The following is a 23,035-nucleotide window of genomic DNA, read 5'->3' as shown; positions in this document are numbered from 1 at the left end:
GATCAGAACATTGCTGTTGGATTACATGGCCAGGAGCAATGACCTCAGCGATGGTTCAGTTCTGAAATGTCTAACGACCAGAGCAGGCCATTTGCACTGTGTTGAGGTGACTAAAGCCCCCTAGCTAGATCAGGGAAGCAGGAGCTGAAAGCTAGGCTGTACTGCACAGAGCCTTGGGCTGTTGTTGCATTATCAGGAAGATGGCATTTTGAGCGGGCTGGTGAAAATGTCATCGAGCATCTGCGAGAGGGCTGGGTGAGAAGGACTGTTCTGAGATGTTTGTCAAACACAGTGACGCGCTGTGTGCATGCCCACAGAGTCCTTGCGTTCCTGCTCCAGTGGTGTGAGATCTAGGCTAGTCCGGACTGTGACTGACAGAGAGAGAGACTTAAGAAGCCTGTCTTCCCGTGTTCATTAGGGCACGCAAAGGAAAACGTTTCCAAACGTTTTTCAACTAAAAATTAAAATGAGTCCCTGTAGTCCCTCCTTGGTTTTAGTCTGTTTTGTTCCGTTTGATATCTAATGAACATGACCCAGTTTGTCTCTCTGTGGATGTAAGAGAAGATGATCAGTTGTGGTGGCAGGTGGTGGTTGTTATTACCAAAGGCAATATCGCCACCACAATGACTCCGATCCAATTGTTTGGAAAGGTACACTTTTGGGGGGAAATGGACCAGTGAAAACATTAACCTAGGATTACAAATACATCAGGCAGGCACACAAGGACATTGGGACATCCTGTGCTTTGCTTGTCTTAGATGAGGACAATGTTTTTTGTCATTTTGTTCTAGTCTCTCTGGACTAAAGAGAAACAGATAAATGTTCCCCCAGTGATATCTCACCCCTTGTTTTACCTCACAGAAGGACATTGTGTGGTTCATGTTTTATCCTCAAAGAAGAGGATGCACTGCCACACTAGTCTCCCTTTTTTAAAGGTCTCCTTTTGTATACCCAGAACTGCCCGGGCGGTCAGTCTCTCAGACGCTCCATAGTGCTGTCGTGGTTGATGGTCAGTCTGGGAAAGGTCACCCAAGTGCCAGGCAGCAGGGGGTGTTGCTTTTATGTTTCTACTTCAGAGCTTGTCTGTGTGTGTGTGTGTGTGTGTGTGTGTGTGTGTGTGTGTGTGTTAGATCATGCACTAATCAGGAAGCCTCTTAATCACACTTGGGGTTGAGGCTGGCATCAAATTAACTGCTTTGAAAACACTCCTCATATGTGACCAGTGATTGGGTCTGCTGCTGCAGCAAACAACATTTGATCACAGTGGTACACTGCTTGACACCCCCTCTCCCCCCTTCACCCATACTATTACACTGTCTTGTTTTATTGTTCATGGACCAAGCTGAAAGGCGACCCATTACACAGAATCACATGTTCAAGGTGCAGGTGTGATATAATCATTAAGCCACCCTCTCATTCATCCCCCCCCATGCCTCTGTACCTCAGACAGGGTGATACTCACCCACACACACTGTCCACCAGCTGTATAAATCACCATAGTAAGCTGAGCTCTCTATGCACTTGTGTCAACTTGAACAAGGACACATCGCATTGTCCCTCATTTATAAAGGAACAGCCACTGTTGGGATCCATTTGGGACACAGACAGAGTGACTGGTGCTGGGCGCGGCGTTGCGCAGCCCACCCTCCCCACATAGCGAGCCCCTGGGCTGTTGGGAGCATTGACGTCAGCCAGCCACGATGCTCAGTATGCAGCCCGCAAAGTGGGTCAGCTCCTCTGATAAGCCCTGACTCCTTCTTTACTTCTGCCTTAATGTGCCTTGCCAGGGCCCTCACCGACATAGACTAGCCGAGATATAATTATCTACAACTCCCTTTGTCTCGGGGTAATACACACCTTTAGATCCCCCGTCTTAGATATGGGCATAAAGGTATATGATTGACCGCTTCTTTTATCTCTAGGTTCAAATGTAGCATAAAGACTAGGCTAAATCTAGACGTACGTATACCGTGCCTTCACTTCTTTTAACATTTCACATTTTGACCTTGTGGCAAGCATCACGCTGACCTTGATGCATTGTATTGTCAGAGCTAGACAATTTTTCAGGTGAGGTATAAAAAAACAAAGTTCAGATTACTTTCATTCAGTAAACTCAGATTCACAGTATTACCAGAATAGAATCCAGATTTGCATGGGATTGGATTACTGTTAATTTTAGGTGATTGTTATGAAACCATGTTTTTAGCTAGACAAGTCAATGGCAATGCTGCACTGCTGTTAAGTGTGTGTTGTGCAGTCTGTGGTACACGTCACACAGGGTTTCCGTTAGCCAAAAGTTGCTGGCTTTTGTCCACCCCCCAAAAATGAAAAAACTGTAAATAAATCTGTTGCAGGCTAAAATGACCGAGAGGGGAAAAAATCCCATTTGCAAAAGGATGCTGTTTATTCATTGATGGCGATACAAGTCAATGTAAATACATTTGACGATCATGCTTATAGTGCCTTACCAAAGTATTCATCCCCCTAGGCGTTTTTCCTATTACAACCTGTAATTTAAATAGATTTTTATTCGGATTTCATGTGATGGACATACGCAATATTGGTGTGAAATGTAAAAAAATAAAAAATGAAAAGTGGTGCGTGCATATGTATTCACCCCCTTTGCTTTGAAGCCCCTAAATAAGCTCTGATGCAACCAATTACCTTCAGAAGTCACATAATTAGATTTCACACAGGCAAAACACTGTTTTAATCAATTGTTTGGTGATGTGAATATATTTAGTGTAGTTTTATCTAATATAATAACTTCTTTTTTTTTTATGTTTCACTATTTTTTATTTGAATGAGAGAGATTCACTGTGGACGATGATCCTCCTCTGAGGAGCCTCCACTGCTTCACACATTCTAATTTTCACTGATAACTGCAACTCAATAATCAGCTAGGCCTATTGCCATGCGCACTGCCCAAATAGGCATAAACCCAAATAGGCATACGCTTATGATTTTGAAACAATCCACAGCTATTTATTTTTTATTTTTAAGAAGCTAGTGGTCCTTGATTCCTCTGTGGCTAAGTCATGCTTTCTGATGAAGTATTTTGAATTATTTTATTTCTTCCTGTATAAATGGGAGTAATTTATATAATTTTGGCAAATTTAGTTCAATTTACTTCCCTATTGGACCCGCTATGCCATTTCTCTCATGTCTTATTGGTTTTCATGTCAACCTTCTTTCGTTGTCCAGAAACTTAAGGCACAATCCTAGTCATATTAGCAACCCATCCTAGTTGTTGAGTCTTTAGACCCCCCCCCTTCTAAGTTTCTAACAGAGATTTTCGTCTCTGTCACATATGGAACTGCTGTCAAGTGCGCTGTTTCTAGAGTGTGTTTTCCCGCGAATTGCTTTTTGGCAACTGTTTGAAAATGAGGTTTTATTGGCTGAGTTAGTTCCATGTTTTGTTAAGATGCATTACCATAATCTAAATGTGATTTCTGTCATTTTGAGCACTGTGGGTAGACAATATCATGGTTAATATGTTTCAAATGGCCGTCAAATTAAAATCTCCCCAGTCAAGTTGTCCAGCGCCACATTTTTCTAACGGAAATACTGACGTCACACTAGTGGCAGAGAGAGAGAGAGTGGGTCTCAAGTAGCACCTTATTCCCCATATAGTGCACTACTTTCAACCATTTAGTCGCACTTTGCGTCCCTTTTACATGGCTGTGCGAGTGATTTAAAAAAAAAAATTGGTAGCATCAGTGCGAGCAGCACATTCTACATGTTCACCTCACTCAAAACACCCTATTTTCTTTAGGAGGCTAAAGCCCATGATTTGGTCAAGCAGTAAAGTACATTTATCCTCATCATTCCTGTAATTAAAGTGTCTGCCTGCCCCTGTACCTGTTTAGCTGGGAACTGCTGTTGCTGTGTTGAGCGAGCCACTCGCTCTGCTTTCCTGGACAAATGTATAGCATTTTAAAATCCTATTGTGGGGAAAACACAGCTATCCTATTGTCATTTAAAATGAAAGTATATTTGTCACATGGTTTGTAAACAACATGTGTAGACTAACAGTGAAATGTTTACTTACGGGCCCTTGCCAACAATAACACGAGGAATAAATACTCATTGTGTAACGATAATTTAGCTATATACACTGGGCACTAGTACAGAGTGGATGTGCAGGGGTACGAGGTAATTGAGTTAGATATGTATATATCGGTAGGGGTAAAGTGACAAGGCAACAGGATAAATATAGCAGCAGCGTATGTGATGAGTCAAGAGTTAGTGCAAAAAGTGTCAATGCACATAGTCTGGGTAGCGTTAACTATTTAACTAACTATTTAGCAGTCTCTTGGCATTGGGGTAGAAGCTGTTCAAGGTCCTGTTGGTTCCAGACTTGGTGCATCAGTACTGCTTACCGTGCTGTCTTTGATAATTGGTGGCTGGAGTCTGACACCGCCTGTTAAAGAGGTCCTGGATGGCAGGGAGCTCGGCCCCAGTGACATACTGGGCCATACTCACTTCCCTCTGTGTAGTGCCTTGTGGTCGGATGCCAAGCAGTTGCCATAGCAAGAGGTGACGCAGCCAGTCAAGATGCTCTCAATGGTGCAGCTGTAGAACATTTTGAGGATATTTTCAGCCTCCTGAGGCGGAAGAGGCGTTGTCGTGCCTTCTTCACGACTGTGTTAGTGTGTATGGACCATGATAATTCCTTAGTGATGTGGACACCGAGGAACTTGACGCTCTCAACCCATTTCCACTACAGCCCCGTTAATGTGGATGAGAGCGTGTTGGACCCGCCATTTCCTGTAGTCTGCAATCAGCTCTTTTGTCTTGCTAAAGTTGAGGGAGAGGTTGTTGTCCTGGCACCACACTGCCAGGTTACTGACCACTGTCGTGTCATCAGCTAACTTAATGATGGTGTTGGAGTCGTGCGCGGCTACGCAGCTGTCGTTTTCTGCAAACATTAAAGCAGTGACTCGCTCCTGCAGGTTAATTCTCTACAACATCCGTGGAGTATGACCTTACCTCACACAGGAAGCGGCGCAGGTCCTAATCCAGGCACTTGTCCTCGCCCATCTGGACTACTGCAACTCACTGTTGTCTGGGCTCTCCGCTTGTGCCATCAAACCTCTGCAACTTTTCCGGAATGCTGCAGCCCGCCTGGTTTTCAACTTTCCCAAGTTCTCCCATGTCACCCCGCTCCTATGCACCCTCCACTAGCTTCCAGTCAAAGCTCGCATCCACTACAAGACCATGGTGCTTGCCTATGGAGCAGCAAGAGGAATTGCCCCTCCCTACCTTCAGGCAATGCTCAAACCCTACACCCGAGCACTCCGTTCTGTCACCTCTGGTCTCTTGGTGTTCCCGCTCAGCCCAGTCCAAGCACCTGAAACCCTACCTCTTCAAAGAATATCTTAAATAATCCCCCTCACTACTTTGAGGAAAATTGTACTTACTATGCCTGTGATATGTGGTGTTCCCACCTAGCTATCTTAAGATGAATGCACTAAAATGTCAAATGAGTGGCCCGTGTTGAGGGTCAGCGTGACTGATGTGTTCTTGCCTACCCTCACCACCTGGGGACGGCCTGTCAGGAAGTCCAGGATCCAGTTGCAAAAGGTGTTCAGTCCCAGGGTCCTGAGCTTGGAGGTTACTATGGTGTTGAACGCTAAGCTATAGTCAATAAACAGCATACTTGCGTAGGTGTTCCTCTTGTCTAGGTGGGAGAGGGCAGTGTGGAGTGCAATATAGAGTGCGTCATCTATGGATCTGTTGGGAAGGTATGCGAATTGAAGTGGGCCCAGGGTGTCTGGGATGGTGGTATTGATGTGAGCCATGACCAGCCTTTTCAAAGCATTTCATGGATACAGATGTGAGTGCTACGGGGTGGGGTGATAGTCATTTAGCCAGGCTACCTTGACGTTCTTGTGCACAGGGACTATGGTGGTTTGTTTGCAACATGTAGGTATAACCGACGGGGTCAGGGAGAGATTGAAAATGTCATTCAAGACACTTGCAAGCTGGTCAGAGCAATGCTCTGAGTATTCATCCTGGTAATCCATCTGGCTATGTGGCCATGTGAATTTTAACCTGTTTTTTAAAGGGCTTACTCACATCTGCTACGGAGAGCGAGATCACAATTGTCCGGAACAGCTGATGCTCTCATGCATGGTTCAGTGTTGGTTGCCTCAAAGCGAGCATGGAACAAATTTAGCTTGTCTGGTATGCTCACATCACTGAACAGCTCGCAGGTTGAGTTTCCCTTTGTACTCTGATGGTTTGCAAGCCCTGCCACATCCAACGAGCGTCAATGCCGGCATAGTAGGATTCAATCTTAGTCCTGTATTGAAATTTTGACTGTTTGATGGATTGTCAGGGGTTGTAGCGGTATTTCTTATAAGTGTCCTTAAATGTTATCTGATGAATCTTGGAACATATTCCAGTCTGTACTAAACAGTACTGTAGCTTAGCATCCGTTTCATCGGAAAACTTCCGTATTGAGAACGTCACTGGTACTTCCTGTTCGAGTTAATCAAATGTTAGTCTGGAGTCCTGCCTATGGGCTTCCTAATGGGCCCTGGTCAAAAGTAGTGCACTAAAAAGGGAATAGGGTGCCATTTGTGTTGCAGTCCAGGACACTGCTGCAGCTTTATACGGGTTGATCTTGGACATTGGCCTCTCATGGGAGGGGGGGTGAGCGCATTTGGCCAGAGCACTGAAGAGGCTAAATCAATTTGCTGAGCTACTGAACACTGCTTTGTGCCACACAGTCCAACACGACCTGCCCCCATTACGTAAGGCAGCGTATTATTATTTGTTTTTTTCGCAACGCATCTTCTTCCCTCGGCTTTATATAACGGGGATGATAAATAAATAAATAAAGAGCTGAGAATACAAAATACTTTTTATTCATTTGATAAAGTTAGTTGTTACAACAGGGTCCCTTAACACTGTCGGGCTCCACAGATAACGATCTCTCCGTTCTCACACTCGAGGGCAACGACACTGAAGTTTATTCTAATGGGAATCTTAAACATAAGGAACAGACACGTGAGGGAGTGAGACAGAAAGGGAGCGGGAACAGAGGGGGTGGGGAGGAGGTAGTGATTTACGTAAGAGAAAAAGCTAGCAGCTTCATACTGGTAAAAGATTTGGCCACACGCTGTTGGAAGTTTAATTTTAATGAAAGGCAGAGCTTTTTTTCTTTCCGAGTTATTATTTAGATCAAGTGTAAGTTTGGAGCTCACTGACTCGCGCGCGCTCTCTCTCTCTCTCTCCCTTGGAACAATCAGAACACACAGTCACTCTATGAGCTCATGTCAGTCTCCTGGGAGATGACCTCATGAAGGCCCAGCTAGCCGACCAATGGCCTCAACACACAAATATGTGCATTACATATCACATTGACTAAAAAAACCTGCAGGTTGTTCTATTCTGCGTCCTAAATAACACCCTACTCTCTATACCAGAGGCCCTGGTCAAAAGTAGTGCACTATAGTGAATATGGTGCCATTTGGGACACAGTTCCCTAGAAAGGAACAGTTTTTCAAACATAGCCACTAGACTTGACTACTATACTGTTACATAGTTATTTATTGGTATTGCTACCTACCTGTATTGTTATTCTCATTTGTTATTTTTGATTTGTGGTGCATTTGTGTGATACTTTGTAGTCTGTCCTTATGTTGCACTTCTCCTAATACTCATGGTTTGTTAGATGGAAGCAGAGATACAAACTATAGATAATTTGCTTCCAGGGATAGTAGATGGTCACATTCCAAAGATAAGACTGCTTTTTCCACAGTTCCGGCCTTTCTCCTGTTATTTCATATACACTAACACTTTAGTCAATTAGTAGGCTAACTTTTGTAAAAAAATAAATACTATATATATATATATATTACTGTATTTATTTTTTACAAAAGTTAGCCTACTATATAATAGCTATAGGCTATTATAAAAAGTAATGTTATGTTAGACTGAATTTAAAATGAGATTTAGTGTCACTGGCATGCACACAATACCCTATAATGTCAAAGTGGAATTATGTTTAGAATAAATGTTTACAAATTAATAAAAAATGAAAAGCTGAAATACATTGGGTCTTCAACCCCTTTGTTATTGCAAGCCTGAAAGTTCAGGAGTAAAAATGTGCCTAACAAGACACAAGTTGCATGGACTCACTCTAATTTTTGACTACATCCTCTCTGTACCCCACACATACAATTATCTGTAATTCCCTCATTCAATCAGTGGATTTAAAACCACCACCACAAAGACCAGGGAGGTTTTCCAAGAAGGGCACCTATTGGTAGTTGGGTAAAAAAAAAACTGAAATTTGCTTGAAAATCGATGGCAAGACCGGTCTAATGTCCATTGCTGGTGTTTCTTCACCGAAGCAAGTCTCTCCTTCTTATTGGTGTTTTTAGTAGGGGTTTCTTTGCAGCAATTCAACCATGAAGGCCTGATTCACGTAGTCTCCTCTGAACAGTTGATGTTGATGTGTCTGTTACTTGAAATTTGAAGCATTTATTTGGGCTGCAATTTCTGAGGCTGGTAACTCTAATGAACTTATCCTCTGCAGCAGAGTTAACAGGGTCTTCCTTTCCTGTGGCAGGCCTCATGAGAGCCAGTTTCATCATTGCGCTTGGTTTTTGCGAATGCACTTGAAGGAACTTTCCAAGTTCTTGACATTTCACGTATTGACTGACCTTCATGTCTTTAAAGTAATGATGGACTGCTGTCTCTCTTTGCTTATTTGAGCTATTCTTGTCATAATATGGACTTGGTCTTTTACCAAATAGGGCTATCTTCTGTATACCCCCCTACCATGTCACAACACAACTGATTGGCTCAAACGCATTAAGAAGGAAAGAAATTCAAGAAATTAACTTTTAACAAGGCACGCCTGTTAGTCACCTGGAATGCATTTCAATTATCTCATGAAGCTGGTTGAGAGAATGCCAAGACGTCATCAAGGCAAAGGGTGGATACTTTGAAGAATATCAAATATATTTTGATGTAACTTTTTTGGGGGGGGGTACTACATGATTCCATATGTGTTATTTCATAGTTTTGATGTCTTCACTATTATTCTACAATGTAGAAAATAGTAATAAAATAAAAAATAGACAAACCCTGTAATGAGTAGGTGTTCACATTTTTTAATGGTACTGTATATGTATTTTCAATAAATGTGCAGAAAATATATTTTCACTTTGTCATTATGGGGTATTGTGTGTACATGGGTGAGAAAGCAAATTAATTTAATCCGTTTTGAATTCTGTCTAACAACTCAATTTGGAATATGTCAAGGCATATGAATACGGTCTGAACACAATGCATCTCACCTTCCTATTTAAACAAGTTAAAGCCATTTTAATCCTTGATGAAAAAGCGATAGGTCTATATAGTGCTCTTTGCCGGACAAAAACAGTTAAATCCTTGTTCCTGCTTGGAACATCTCAATTTCTTCTGTCTGCTGGAACAGAATCCTAGGGTGCCTAAAATTGCTGTTTTAATGTTGGAAAATTATTAGCATGTACAGGTGCTGCTGTGCAAGGAATATTTTTCTGCCTCTTTAGCAACCACCCCCACTCTTTGTGCACACAGTCACATTTTCTAATCTGGAGCTAGTGTTTAAAGCCCTATGCCACAGGCTACAGGTAGTCAATCTGTCTTGACTTCCTGTGAGTCAGCCACCTTCTGATCCTTTGACCTGTCTGCTCTCTCTCGCGCGCTCTTGCTCAGTACTCAGGGTTCTGAGTACTGACGTGCTCCATCTGTTACGATCCGTTCCCTTCCATCCTTCCCTCACCTCTTACCACACATCACTCACTCACTTAGTCAGTCAGCCAGCTAAATGTGCCCAGGCAGAACCATCCATACCGTCTATGGGCAGAATAACTCAACCCAGTGTATGTTTGTTTGTTTGGGTCAAGGTGAAGGTGCGTAATAAGTTAACTGTGTCATTCTCCCCTTTTTTGTTAGATTTTGGCTTTGGGAACTTCTTCCAGCCCGGGGAGCCCCTGGCCACATGGTGCGGCAGCCCCCCCTACGCCGCTCCGGAGGTGTTTGAGGGACAACAGTACGAGGGCCCCCAACTGGACATCTGGGTAAGACGATGCTCTTGTCTGCATCCTAAATGGCATCCATATTCCTTCCAATAGTGCCCTATTGGCTCTTGTCCAAAGTAGTGCACTATACAAGGAATAGGGTGCAGTTTTCACACACCTGCTCTGCAATGAGTCACATACTGCCAACTAGTCCCTCGGTGATACACACGGAGTTTCCCAGAACTGACTGTACATTTTCTTTGACACTGGATCGAGTGTAATCATGGACATTTAGAAGCAATAGTGAGGCCAACCAGATTAAACAAAGACAAAGCCGGGGAAAAGTTTTTGTCCCAAATGGCATCTTACTCCGCACAGTGCACTACTTTTGACCAGAGCCCTATCAAAAGCAGTGCACTTTTTAGGGAATAAATTGCCATTTGGGATGCAGTCACGGTGCTCAGCTGCGAGAAGGTGGGATAAAAAATTATACTGCTTTTGGTGATTGCGTCGGGGATCTGATTGTGAATCATCAACCCTAGTCAGCTGGGGCGGCAGGGTAGCCTAGTGGTTAGAGCGTTGGGCTAGTAACCGGAAGGTTGCAAGTTCAAATCCCCTGTCATTGAAAATAAGAATTTGTTCTTAACTGACTTGCCTAGTTAAATAAAGGTAAAATTAAATTAAATGTTTGCTTTCCCCCTTAAGTGTATGAGAATGACATCTTGTTAAAAAACCAAACTTGCACTCTTTTTCAAAGGTGACCTGAAGACGTGAAATCACACGATTTTCCCAACCTCTTTTAATACCTCCCTGTATTACGAGATAGTGAACTCGCCCTCGCATACATCTGGGTGCCTTTCTACCCTGATTGATCTAGTTATGTGAGTGTAATTGTTCACACTGCAGCCCCTGACCTAGTCTGTCTGTCCGTCTGTCTGGCTGTGCTTGTGTGCACGTGTGTTTTTGTGTCTCAATGTAGAGTATGGGGGTGGTGCTGTACGTGCTGGTGTGTGGCGCCCTGCCCTTCGATGGCCCCACCCTGCCTGTTCTCCGACAGCGCGTCTTGGAGGGTCGCTTCCGCATCCCCTACTTCATGACAGAAGGTGAGACTCAATAACCTAGTGCTTTACACCCCAAAAAAGTCGGAAGTGACACCACTGCTCCTATGGAAAAACAGTGTGTGGTTGTTGGAATGGGGTTTGTTTACTTGTGATGCCAGCAGAGGACATTAAAGGGGCAACCCAAGATACAACAAAGTGGTTACTCCACCACTTGTTTTAGTAAATGGCTGAGATATAAAGCTGTAGAAATACAACCTCCTCAAATCAATGGCTATATATTGTTCATTTAAAAAATGTAAAAACAACATGCAACAATTTCAATTTTTTTACTGAGTTACAATTCATATAATAAATTCAGTAGACCCTCATCTAAGGATTTCACATGACTGGGCAGGGGTGCACTTGTGTGCCAGGCCCACCCACTGGGGAGTCAGGCCCAGCCAGTCAATGAGTTTTTCCCCACAAAAGGGCTTTATTATAGACTGAAATACTCCTCAGTTTCATCAGCTGTCCGGGTGGCTGGTCTCAGACGATCCCGCAGGTGAAGAAGCTGGATGTGAAGGTTCTGTGCTGACGTGGTTACACGCCGCCAGCAGTTAAGGCCGGTTGGACGTACTGCCAAATTCTCTAAAACAACGTTGGAGGCAGCTTATGGTAGAGAAATGGACATTAAATTCTCTGGCAACAGCTCTGGTGGACATACCTGCAATCAGCATGCCAATTGCTTGTTCCCTCAACTTGAGACATCTGTGGCATTGTGTTGTGTGATGAAACTGCACATTTTAGAGTGGCCTTTTACTGTCCCCAGCACAAGGTGCACCTGTGTAATAACCATGCTGTTTAATCAGCTTCTTAATATGCCACACCTGTCAGGTGGATCGATTATCTTGGCAAAGGAGAAATTGCTCACTGATGGGGATTGAAAACAAATTTGTGCACAAAATGTAAGATAAATAAGCTTTTTGTGCGTATGGGTAATTTCAGCTCATGAAATATGGGACCAACACTTTTACATGTTGCGTTTTTATATTTTTGTTCAGTATATGCACTGTGTAACCCATTTAACTGTCTGCTTGGAGCTCTTCAGAATCCCCCTTGTGTCTCACCACTGCACAGGGGTCTAGCATGCAGGGAAAGCATAGACTGCTTTTGAAGTGAGGCTCAGCTGCCCGGCATGGCATAAATACCTGTTCAAAACACCTGTCCAAAATGGAACCCATTTACTACTAGGGCAGGGAATTGCCAAGGACCTCAAGATACGACATTATCATACTTAGGTGCCAATACGATATGTATTGCGATTCAATACTGTGATTTTATTGCAATTCAATGTTCCAAACATATTGTTCACCATACGTCTGCTGCAGAGGGACAAGAGCGAGCCATTCATAAAACATCTGAGTAGGAGTGCTGATCTAGGATCAGGTCTCCTCTGTCCATATACTTTGCATCTTATCCATTCTGCTCTAAAAGGCTAAACTGACCCTAGTTCAGCACTACTAATCTGAGACGCTTTATGAATATGGGCACTGTTCCTAGGAGATCCTAACAGTGCTCCTTTTGGTGGTGCTCGAAATCTAGAGAAGTCAGCATGTCAGGTTCGAGCTAACACTATAAGCCAACCTGGTGCGATTAACTCTAATCAGAGTGAGCCAGAGTCATTGTGTTTACATAACCTGGGGAAGAGCCAGTGAAGTTCAAGCAGGGCTCTGCCAGCCTCCCCTATAGGGCTGGACTATTTAGTCGATGTTGAGAATGCAGCCCCACGGCCCGCTCCGGTCCTGTTCTCACCTTCCTCTTCATACGAGAAGAACAGAGTGCCGTTTCCTCCCCACATGTTCAGTCTCTGCTACACACACACTGGCACACATACACACACTGTACGGTACAGTACACAGCCTCTATATAAACATTTGGCAGCGCTGTACTGGTAGTACACTACTTTATTTTACCTTCAGTACTGTACATCCCAGGACCGTACATTCTTTGACCGCCGTAACGAAGCGGCCCCAGGAGATTTGGTGTAACAGAAATCCGAGAACACCCCCCCCCCTGCTTTCTTTAACTGTCGAAAGGAGGTGTTAACTGTCCGGCCCTGAATATTTCCATGATGCACTGGGCTCCTGAGTGGCGCAGCAATCTAAGGCACTACATCTCATTGCAAGAGGCATCACTACAGACACCCTGGTTCGAATCCAAACGGTATCACAACTGGCCATGATTGGGAGTCCCATAGGGCGGTGCACAATTGGCCCAGTGTCGTCCGGGTTTGGCCGGTGTAGGCCGTCATTGTAAATAAGAATTTGTTCTTAACTGACTTGCCTAGTTAAATAAAGGTTAAATTAATAAACATGTATTTTAAATGTACTCAAGAGAAAAGAAGAGGGTCAATGTAGATTGCATAGTTTCTCTCTCTCATCCCTCTGTCTTGCTGGATTTCTCGGCCAGAGAAGTGCTCATTCGGCAACAGGGCAGTCATCATACAGCGTGTTCGAAAAGTATTCAGACCCCTTCCCCTTTTCCACATTTTGTTATGTTACAGCTTTATTTTAAAATGGAGTAAATTAAAAAATGTTCCTCTTCAATCTACACACTGTACCCATAGTGACAAAGTAAAGACTGGTTTTAAAAAAAACAAATGGCTTATTTACACAAGTATTCAGACCCTTTGCTATGAGACTCGAAATTGAGCTCAGGTGCATCCTGTTTCCATTGATCATCCTTGATGTTTCTACAATTTGGAGTCCACCTGTGCTAATTTCAATTGGTTGGACATGATTTGTAAAGGCACACACCTGTCTATATAAGGTCACACAGTTGACAGTGCATGTCAGAGCAAAAACCAAGCCATGAAGGTCGAAGGAATTGTCCGTAGAGCTCCGGGTCAAGATTGTGTCGAGGGACATTTGGGGAAGGCTACCAAAAAAATTCTGCAGAATTGAAGGTCCCCAAGAACACAGTGGCCTACAACACTCTTAAATGGAAGAAGTTTGGAACCACCAAGACTCTTCCTACAGCTGGCTGCCCGGTCAAACTGAGCAATCGAGGGAGATTGACCTTGGTCGGGGAGGTAACCAAGAACCAGATGGTCACTCTGACAGAGCTTCAGAGTTCCTCTGTGGAGATGGGAGAACCTTCCAGAAGGACAACAATCTCTGCAGCACTCCACCAATCAGGTCATTATTGTAGAATGAACAGACAGATGCCACTCCTCAGTAAAAGGCACATGATAGCCAGCTTGGAGTTTCTCTGGTCTGAAGAAACCAAGATTGAACTCTTTGGTCTGAATGCCAAACATCACGTCTGGAGTAAACCTGGCACCATCCCTACGGTGACGCGTGGTGGCAGCATCATGCTGTGGGGATGTTTTTAAGCTGCAGGGACTTGGAGACTGGAGACTGTCCTTGCTTGAGTGGCTCAGCCAGAACCCGAACTTAAACCCAATCTAACATATTTGTAGAGACCAGAAAATAGCTGTGCAGCGACGCTCCCAATCCAACCTGAAAGGGCTTGAGAGGATCTGCAGAGAGAAACTCCAAAACTACAGGTGTGCCGAGCTTGTAACGTCATACCCAAGAAGACTCTAGGCTGTAATCGCTACCAAAGGTGCTTCAACAAAGTACTGAATAAAGGGTATGAATACTTACATCCACTCAGTTTTTCAAAACTCCTGACATTTAATTATTGTAAAATTCCCTGTCTTAGGTCAGTTAGGATCACCACTTTATTTTAAGAATGCGAAATGTCAGAATAATAGTAGAGCGAATTATTTATTTCAGCTTTTATTTATTTCATCACATTCCCAGTGGGTCAGAAGTTTACATTACACTCAGTTAGAATTGAGTAGCATTGCCTTTAAATTGTTTAACTTGGGTCAAACATTTCGGGTAGGCTTCCCACAGTAAGTTGGGTGAATTTTGGCCCATTCCTCCTGACAGAGCTGGTGTAAAGTACCCCCACTCCTCCGTGCTTCACGGTTGGGATGATGTTCTTCAGCTTGCAAGCCTCCCCCTTTTCCTCCAAACATAAAGATGGTCATTATGGTCAAACAGTTCTATTTTTTTTCATCAGACCAGAGGACATTTCTCCATGTGCAGTTGCAAACCGTAGTCTGGCTTTTTTATGGCGGTTTTGGAGCAGTGGCTTCTTCCTTGTTGAGCTTCCTTTCAGGTTATGTTGATATAAGACTTGTTTTACTGTGGACATAGATACTTGTACCGGTTTCCTCCAGCATCGTTAAGGTCCTTTGCTGCTGTTCTGGGATTGATTTGCACTTTTTGCACCTAAGTACGTTAATCTCTAGGAGACAGAAAACGTCTTCTTCCTGAGCGATATGATGGCTGCGTGGTCCCATGGTGTTTATACTTACATATTATTGTTTGTACAGATGAATGTGGTGCGTTTGGGAAATTGCTCCCATGGATGAACCAGACTTGTGGAGGTATACCATTTTTTTTCTGAGGTCTTGTCTGATTTTCTTTTGATTTTCCCATGTCAAGTAAAGAACTGAGTTTAAGGTAGGCCTGAAATACATCCAACAGGTACACCTCCAATTGACTCAAATTATGTCAATTAGCCTACCCGAAGCTTCTAAAGCCATGCCATCATTTTCTGGAATCTTCCAAGCTGTTTAAAGGCACATTCAACTTAGTGTATGTAAACTTCTGACCCACTGGAATTGTGATACAGTGAATTAAGTGAAATAATCTCTGTAAACAAGTGTTGGAAAAACTTGCCAAAACTATAGTTAGTTAACAAGAAATTTGTGGAGTGGTTGAAAAACAAGTTTTAATGACTCCAACTTAAGTGTATGTTAATGTGATATATATATATATATATATGTGTGTTTTTTTTTATACATGCATTTTATTTTATAAATGTACAAAAATGCCTATAAACCTTTTTTATGCTTTTTCATAATGTGATATTGTGTGTAGATTAAGGGGGGGAACAATTTAATACATTTTAGATTAAGGCTGTAAGAAAGTGTGGAAGAAGTCGAGGGGTCTGAATACTTTAAGCACTGTAAATAAGACCGCAGAGGGCAAGATGAGTACGTTGCTCGTGCCGAAGAGGTGAGAAGAGCAGAGACGCATGCATGCAGGCAGACCAATGTGCGCACACACACAGATACAAACAAACAAACGCGCACAAAACAGAACCTCAGCCCAGTGGGCAGTAATCCTATTAAGACCCAGAGGTTGGTGACGTCAAGCTCATTTAGCCGCTAACTGAAGGATAAGAGGTCTCTCCATCCTCCGAGAGAGGGGGAATGGGAGAGGGAGATAGGGATAGAAAGAGAACAGGAGAGAGGGGGTTAGAGAAAAAAGAGGGAAAAAGCCTGCTGTGCATTCCTGCCTGAGCTCATCTGTTTTTCTTAGCATTGAGTAGTGGAGGCACTCCTTCCCTGTGGCCGGCACTGCTTTAATAGAACTGCTTTGTTCTCCCAACGTTTTAGCCGGAGCGCTCTCTTCACTCAAATGGGGGTATTCTTCCTTCTGTACTCTCGGTACATGGTACACTCCGTACACACAGTACCACTGTCCCGAGCTGCGTGTTGTTGTGTATGGTCTGTGTCGGGGCAATTGTGGAAAGTCAGACGTGACAGGAGAACACACTCCTCTCTGTCATCAGATGATGTCTCAAGTGACATTGTAAGAACTGTTATTGATCTGAGTACCAGGGATTGTACATTGATTTGTTCCCCTCTCTCTGTCTCCATCTTTATTCATTTTCCACTCCCCTTCTCAGACTGCGAGCACCTGATCCGGCGGATGTTGGTGCTGGACCCGTCCAAGCGTCTGTCAGTGGCTCAGATCAAGGAGCACAAATGGATGGCACTGGATGTGCCGGTGCAGAGGCCCATGCTGTACCAACAGGAGGGGGACCTGAGCGTGGGCGAGTACAGTGAGCAGGTTCTGCGACTCATGCACAGCCTGGGCATCGACCAACACAAGACCATCGAGGTGAGAGATGGCCGAGAGAGGGTGCTTTGTTCCTTATATAGTTCCCTACTTTTGACCAAAGGGCCCTGGTCAAAAGTAGTACACTGTAAAGGGAATGGGGGTGCCATTTGGGACGCAGACAATATCTACGCTAGCAGCTCTAACCTTTTTGGTGGCCCTAAGCAAGATTTGGTTGGACGCCCCCCCCCACCTTGTCGCAAAACAACACAATTTTGTATACTTGCATACTATATGCCAGTGTACATTTGTACACTAGCATTAACTAGCATACTAAAGAGAATGAAGCAATGTGTTGTGCAAGTGTGAATATACTGTATCTCTAATGACACCCTATTATGAGTGTTGATGTTAGCACAGGTGTGGTCCTCTGTAGCTCAGTTGGTATAACATGGCTTTTGCAAAGCCAGGATAGTGGGTTCGATTCCCAGGGCCACCTATACCTAAAAAATGTGTGTACACATAAATGTAAGTCGCTTTGGGTGACACATTCCCTCATAGATACTCTAGGCATCACTCTGGACCCAGAACTATTCATATTTTCGTTTTTTAAATTTTATTTGAATGATTGCCCCTATCACTTCCGTTGGTTGTTAGCTAGCGGTGGCTAAAGTTAGCTAATAATACAATTCTAATAATTTGGTGGGTGTGGTGGTCATGAAATTTCATCAGCCAGTGATTGTCAAGCAAATAACTCACGGTAATTTACCATTAATTAACAAACACATTTATCATCTCTTGGCTTCCGCACATAGCCTACAAACCACTGGTGCAGACCTTTGGAACATCTACATTTTAAAAAGTCTAATAAATCCATGCAATATAGCCTAAACCTTTGCAATAAATCCATTATTTATTTTGGACAGGTCTCAAGAAATGTGATTATAACGAAAATGTAGACATTTTTATGGGAACAGAATAGCATATTCTGAGTTGGGCTATGTTTTTAGATATTTTAATAGATTGTAAGGCTGCATTATGCGACTAATGATTTGAAAAAGTTGCTTGAAAGACATGAGACTTGCTTTTGTTTTTTTGCGTAGGCTGTACACACTTCATCAGTCTCTCGTTCACAATTTGACAAGCACTTGATAATGCTTCGAATTTCCCAGCGGCACCCCTTTGTGGGGCCATAATGCACACTTTAAAAAATGCACCTTTCACTCCTGATCTGGTCTTTCTCACACATTGCGGACGCAACTGCGCTCGTCCTTATCCAATTCCGAGGTGCATATTGAAGATATTGGAAGAACTGTCCGCATTTACTTTCCGTCAGCCAACAAGATGAGTAGGCCTAAAAAACAGCAAAAGCACTAGTCAATCTACTATCCCTCATAGTACAAAAGTTGACCTGTGCGAGATATAAATATTCCAAACATAGTCTAGGACAGTTATGGGATGCAATTTTCACATTATACGCGTAGAAAATCGTAGACTATAGCAGGAAAACACCATTATCAAAAGGGACCACATGATATTATGCACGTAATGCTTTTATTATAAAGGTGCATTTTTATGGTGAACATTTTCTTCCCCAAACTTGAAACCCACGCGCTACTTATGTATGCCAGTTAGGCTCTACACCCCTTGTAAAGCAGATTTAATATGCTTAATTTTAAGAAGTTATTTGACCACTAATGGTTTCTTACCTTAAGCTGGTAGTGATAATATATCATTCACAAGTAATAAGCTATTGTCACCCATCAGACTCTTTCTTCTTGTCATTACATATACTAAATAATATGTGTGAAATTATTTTTGAATTTCGACTGGACCATTATTTCGAATAGACCATCATCATGCACCTGTCTCGAAACGGGCAGAAAAATACATGTCCACTCCGCACTTAAATATCGACTGGAGGACGCTTTTCCCGTGGTTCCTTTTCATGCCAGCCAGGTAGGCTATACTCCAGTTTTTCAAGATAAGCAACGTGCTTAATATTTGCTTATAGTAGGCCTAGCCTATAGAAAGCTGATAGGATCCGCCTCTTTTTAATAGAGGACATCACTTTGTTTTATCGCACAATTGCATAGCCTTTAGAAAAGTTGCGCAACATGAGCTCATGGGCTCTCATGAAGTGTTTGATTAGATTTTCGATCACATTTGCATTGATGTCAGAGTGATTTAGAGGGACAATAGAGTGCTGAGTCCCAAGCACTTAGCAAGTTTGGTAGGCTACTAATGACCAGCAGCATCATACTTTGGAGAAGCCTAATTAACCGTGACTAAGCGGTTACGTGGAATTTGACTGCCTTCATGACTCGTGACCGCCCGATGTGGCGGTAATATGGTCACCGCAACAGCCCTAGTGGGTGCTTTATATTTGTCCTATGATTCTTCTCAAGTAACCCCCTGTGGATAGGACAAGTACCCCCAGGGGTCCTATAGTACCCCTGTTTGGGAACCAACCACTGATCTATACCGCTGTGAAATAAATCAATATATTTTCCATGACACAAAAATATTATTTTCAGCTGTTTTGAAGCTGGTGTACAAAACCCGAAAGAAAGTAAAAGACGCAAAAATTAAACTTAAGAACGGGAAGCATATAAATGGTGCACATAGAACAGATCTACCACTTCTTAGATTTGCTTTCTATTTCTATGTGAATTTGGTAGGGTTGCCCAAAAAGTTACATATTGCAGCTTTAACATTCCTGTGTCCAGTCGCTCCAGAACAAGAGTTACAACCACTTTGCTGCTATCTACTACCTGCTGGTGGAGCGTCTCAATGCCCACCGCTGCAGTTTCCCTGTGGAGCAGCGGCTTGACGTACGCCAGCGCCGGCCCAGCACCATCGCCGAGCAGACTGTCGTCAAGGTAACCCTCTATGTCTTTGTTGCCGTTTTTTTGGCGCCTCAAAGACAGGTCTGTCTGTGTGGTGCATTAGTATGGCTTTCTGTGGTTGTAATGATCAAGGACATTTACATTCACACCTGGCTGTTCATCAAACATATTTTCTCTTCCTTTCACTGCCCTGTCTTTTTCTTTTCTTTTTTTTCTCACTCTTATCCATTCTTCAACTTCCTTTCTTTTCTTTTTTGCTCTCTTTGTCACCTTTCACCCTCTTTCTTTGATTCTCTTTCTATCCAACTTTTTTCCTCATCTCCTTCTCTTCCTCCCTCATTCTCTCTCGTGCTCTCTGTACCCCTCCATCTATCTCCCCTACAGCCGAGCGAGCCAAGCGGTTGCTCCCCCCAGGTGGGTCTCCTGCCCCATGGGGTGCGGGGTCTACTACGCTCCCCAGCGCTGTCTCAAGCCTCTGATGCCTTTAACTTCCCACAGTCGCCGCTTCTGCCCGAGCACAGCTTCATGGTCGAGGATGTGGCCACTCCTAAAGTAAGTCACAACTCCAAACAAGTCGCCCCATGTCATCTAAGGTTACAAGCTATTCTGAACCGAAGCACCCCGGCCTGTAGACACCCACTATGTGGAGTGTTATCCAGTTTTCCAGCTGGAAAACACTGTTGAGTTAGTGGAATTAAGCATTTTGTTATATTAAGTATTTGATATGTTAAACTACACTGCTCAAAAAAATAAAGGGAACACTAAAATAACACATCCTAGATCTGAATAAATGAAATATTCTTATTCAATGTGCTGACAACAAAATCACACAACAATTATCAATGGAAATCAAATTTATCAACCCATGGAGGTCTGGATTTGGAGTCACACTCAAAATTAAAGTGGAAAACCACACTACAGGCTGATCCAACTTTGATGTAATGTCCTTAAAACAAGTCAAAATGAGGCTCAGTAGTGTGTGTGGCCTCCACGTGCCTGTATGACCTCCCTACAACGCCTGGGCATGCTCCTGATGAGGTGGTGGATGGTCTCCTGAGGGATCTCCTCCCAGACCTGGACTAAAGCATCCGCCAATTCCTGGACAGTCGGTGGTGCAATGTGGCGTTGGTGGATGGAGCGAGACAAGATGTCCCAGATGTGCTCAATTGGATTCAGGTCTGGGGAACGGGCGGGCCAGTCCATAGCATCAATGCCTTCCTCTTGCAGGAACTGCTGACACACTCCAGCCACATGAGGTCTAGCATTGTCTTGCAGGGCTAGGCAACAGAAGGCTACCACACTAACTTGTATTCCCAGGGCCAACCGCACCAGCATATGGTCTCACAAGGGGTCTGAGGATCTCATCTCGGTACCTAATGGCAGTCAGGCTACCTCTTGCGAGCACATGGAGGGCTGTGCGGCCCCCCAAAGAAATGCTACCCCACACCATGACTGACCCATCGCCAAACCGGTCATGCTGGAGGATGTTGCAGGCAGCAGAACGTTCTCCACGGCGTCTCCAGACTCTGTCACGTCTGTCACATGTGCTCAGTGTGAACCTGCTTTCATCTGTGAAGAGCACAGGGTGCCAGTGGAGAATTTGCCAATCTTGGTGTTCTCTGGCAAAAGCCAAACCTCCTGCACGGTGTTGGGCTGTAAGCACAACCCCCACCTGTGGAGGTCGGGCCCTCATACCACCCTTTGTGGCCTGCTGGAGGTCATTTTGCAGGGCTCTGGCAGTGCTCCTCCTGCTCTTCCTTGCACAAAGGCGGCTGTAGCGGTCCTGCTGCTGGGTTGTTGCCCTCCTACGGCCTCCTCCACGTCTCCTGATGTACTGGCCTGTCTCCTGGTAGCGCCTCCATGCTCTGGACACTACGCTGACAGACACAGCAAACCTTCTTGCCACAGCTCGCATTGATGTGCCATCCTGGATGAGCTGCACTACCTGAGCCACTTGTGTGGGTTGTAGACTCCGTCTCATGCTACCACTAGAGTGAAAGCACCGCCAGCATTCAAAACTGACCAAAACATCAGCCATGAAGCATAGGAACTGAGAAGTGGTCTGTGGTCACCACCTGCAGAACCACTCCTTTATTGGGGGTGTCTTGCTAAATGCCTATAATTTCCACCTGTTGTCTATTCCATTTGCACAACAGCATGGGACATTTATTGTCAATCAGTGTTGCTTCCTAAGTGGACAGTTTGATTTCACAGAAGTGTGATTGACTTGGAGTTACATTGTGTTGTTTAAGTGTTCCCTTTAATTTTTTTTGAGCAGTGTATGTACAGTGTACATTTGGGAAGTTCGAAGAAAACCATAAAGGAGTGTCATCAAATGGATTGGCATTTTAGACTCATGCTTCAATTCTGATATACAAATTATAAATATGTTTGCACAGAAATACACACGGTCAGTGTCATGTGGGAACAGATCTGGGTTGTGCACATCGTAGCAAAACAAATTGCAACACGAACATCGATTTTTTTTCTTTTATTTTTTTTCCGCATTGGACAAACTCAGGGAGTACCTCTGTTTGAAAAGATTTCAGAACATTTTCTCCTAACTGAACACAACCCCATGGAGCACTGATTGCAACAGGACCGATCCTCCCCCAAGGCCACCCCAACCCCGACTGGCCACTGCTGTTGAGTTATCCAAGAGTGGCGCACTATAAAGGGAATATGGTGCCATTATAGTGCACTGCCTTTGAGGCTCTGAGTGATGGATGGTGGTGTTTACGTCACAGTTTTGTTATGAAAGATCTCTGACTCACATTTCACTGAGAACGGGGATCCACGGTAGAGTACATAAGCTGGGTGTTAACCTCGTTCAAATCCCCTGGCTCATCCTGTCCTATTCTGACCCCTCCTGACAGGCACCTGCTGCTAGTGCTACTTGGATGGCCCCCTTTTCCTCTGCTGCGTCCCAAATGGCACTCTATTCCCTTTTATAGTGCACTACTTTTGATTAGGGCTCATAGATTCCCTGTGCACTATATAAGGAGCAGGGTGCTATTTGGGACACAGTCTGTGCACCGTTCCACAGCCTGTATGTCAGAGGGGGAAAGGAGGGATGTGTTCTACCCTGTGAGCAGCTCCCCAGAGCCCTTAAGGCTGAGGCACTGGGCTGGCTGGTTCTAACAGTAACTGCACAGCAGGCAAGGCACAGCTGTCCCTCGCCAGCTTACGTAAGCCACTCC

At 44.0% G+C, this 23,035-nt stretch overlaps 1 protein-coding gene across 2 annotated transcripts in view; it reads left to right on the top strand.

Moving 5' to 3' along the window:
• Nucleotides 1-23,035, top strand: part of LOC115141478 (serine/threonine-protein kinase SIK2-like) — a 57,715-nt gene that overhangs the window by 19,286 nt on the left and 15,394 nt on the right. For both annotated transcript variants that reach the window (XM_029680373.2, XM_029680374.2), the window contains exons 5-9: nucleotides 9,958-10,082; nucleotides 11,002-11,125; nucleotides 16,835-17,049; nucleotides 19,716-19,868; nucleotides 20,220-20,387. In XM_029680373.2, coding sequence (XP_029536233.1) covers nucleotides 9,958-10,082; nucleotides 11,002-11,125; nucleotides 16,835-17,049; nucleotides 19,716-19,868; nucleotides 20,220-20,387 — 785 coding nt within the window. The remainder of the gene's footprint in view (nucleotides 1-9,957; nucleotides 10,083-11,001; nucleotides 11,126-16,834; nucleotides 17,050-19,715; nucleotides 19,869-20,219; nucleotides 20,388-23,035) is intronic.

Source organism: Oncorhynchus nerka, linkage group LG14, assembly GCF_034236695.1.
Source record: "Oncorhynchus nerka isolate Pitt River linkage group LG14, Oner_Uvic_2.0, whole genome shotgun sequence".
NCBI classification, from domain to species: Eukaryota; Metazoa; Chordata; class Actinopteri; order Salmoniformes; family Salmonidae; genus Oncorhynchus; species Oncorhynchus nerka.
The sequence above is the reverse complement of the archived record's forward strand: the minus strand, read 5'-3'. Positions and strand labels throughout refer to the sequence as shown.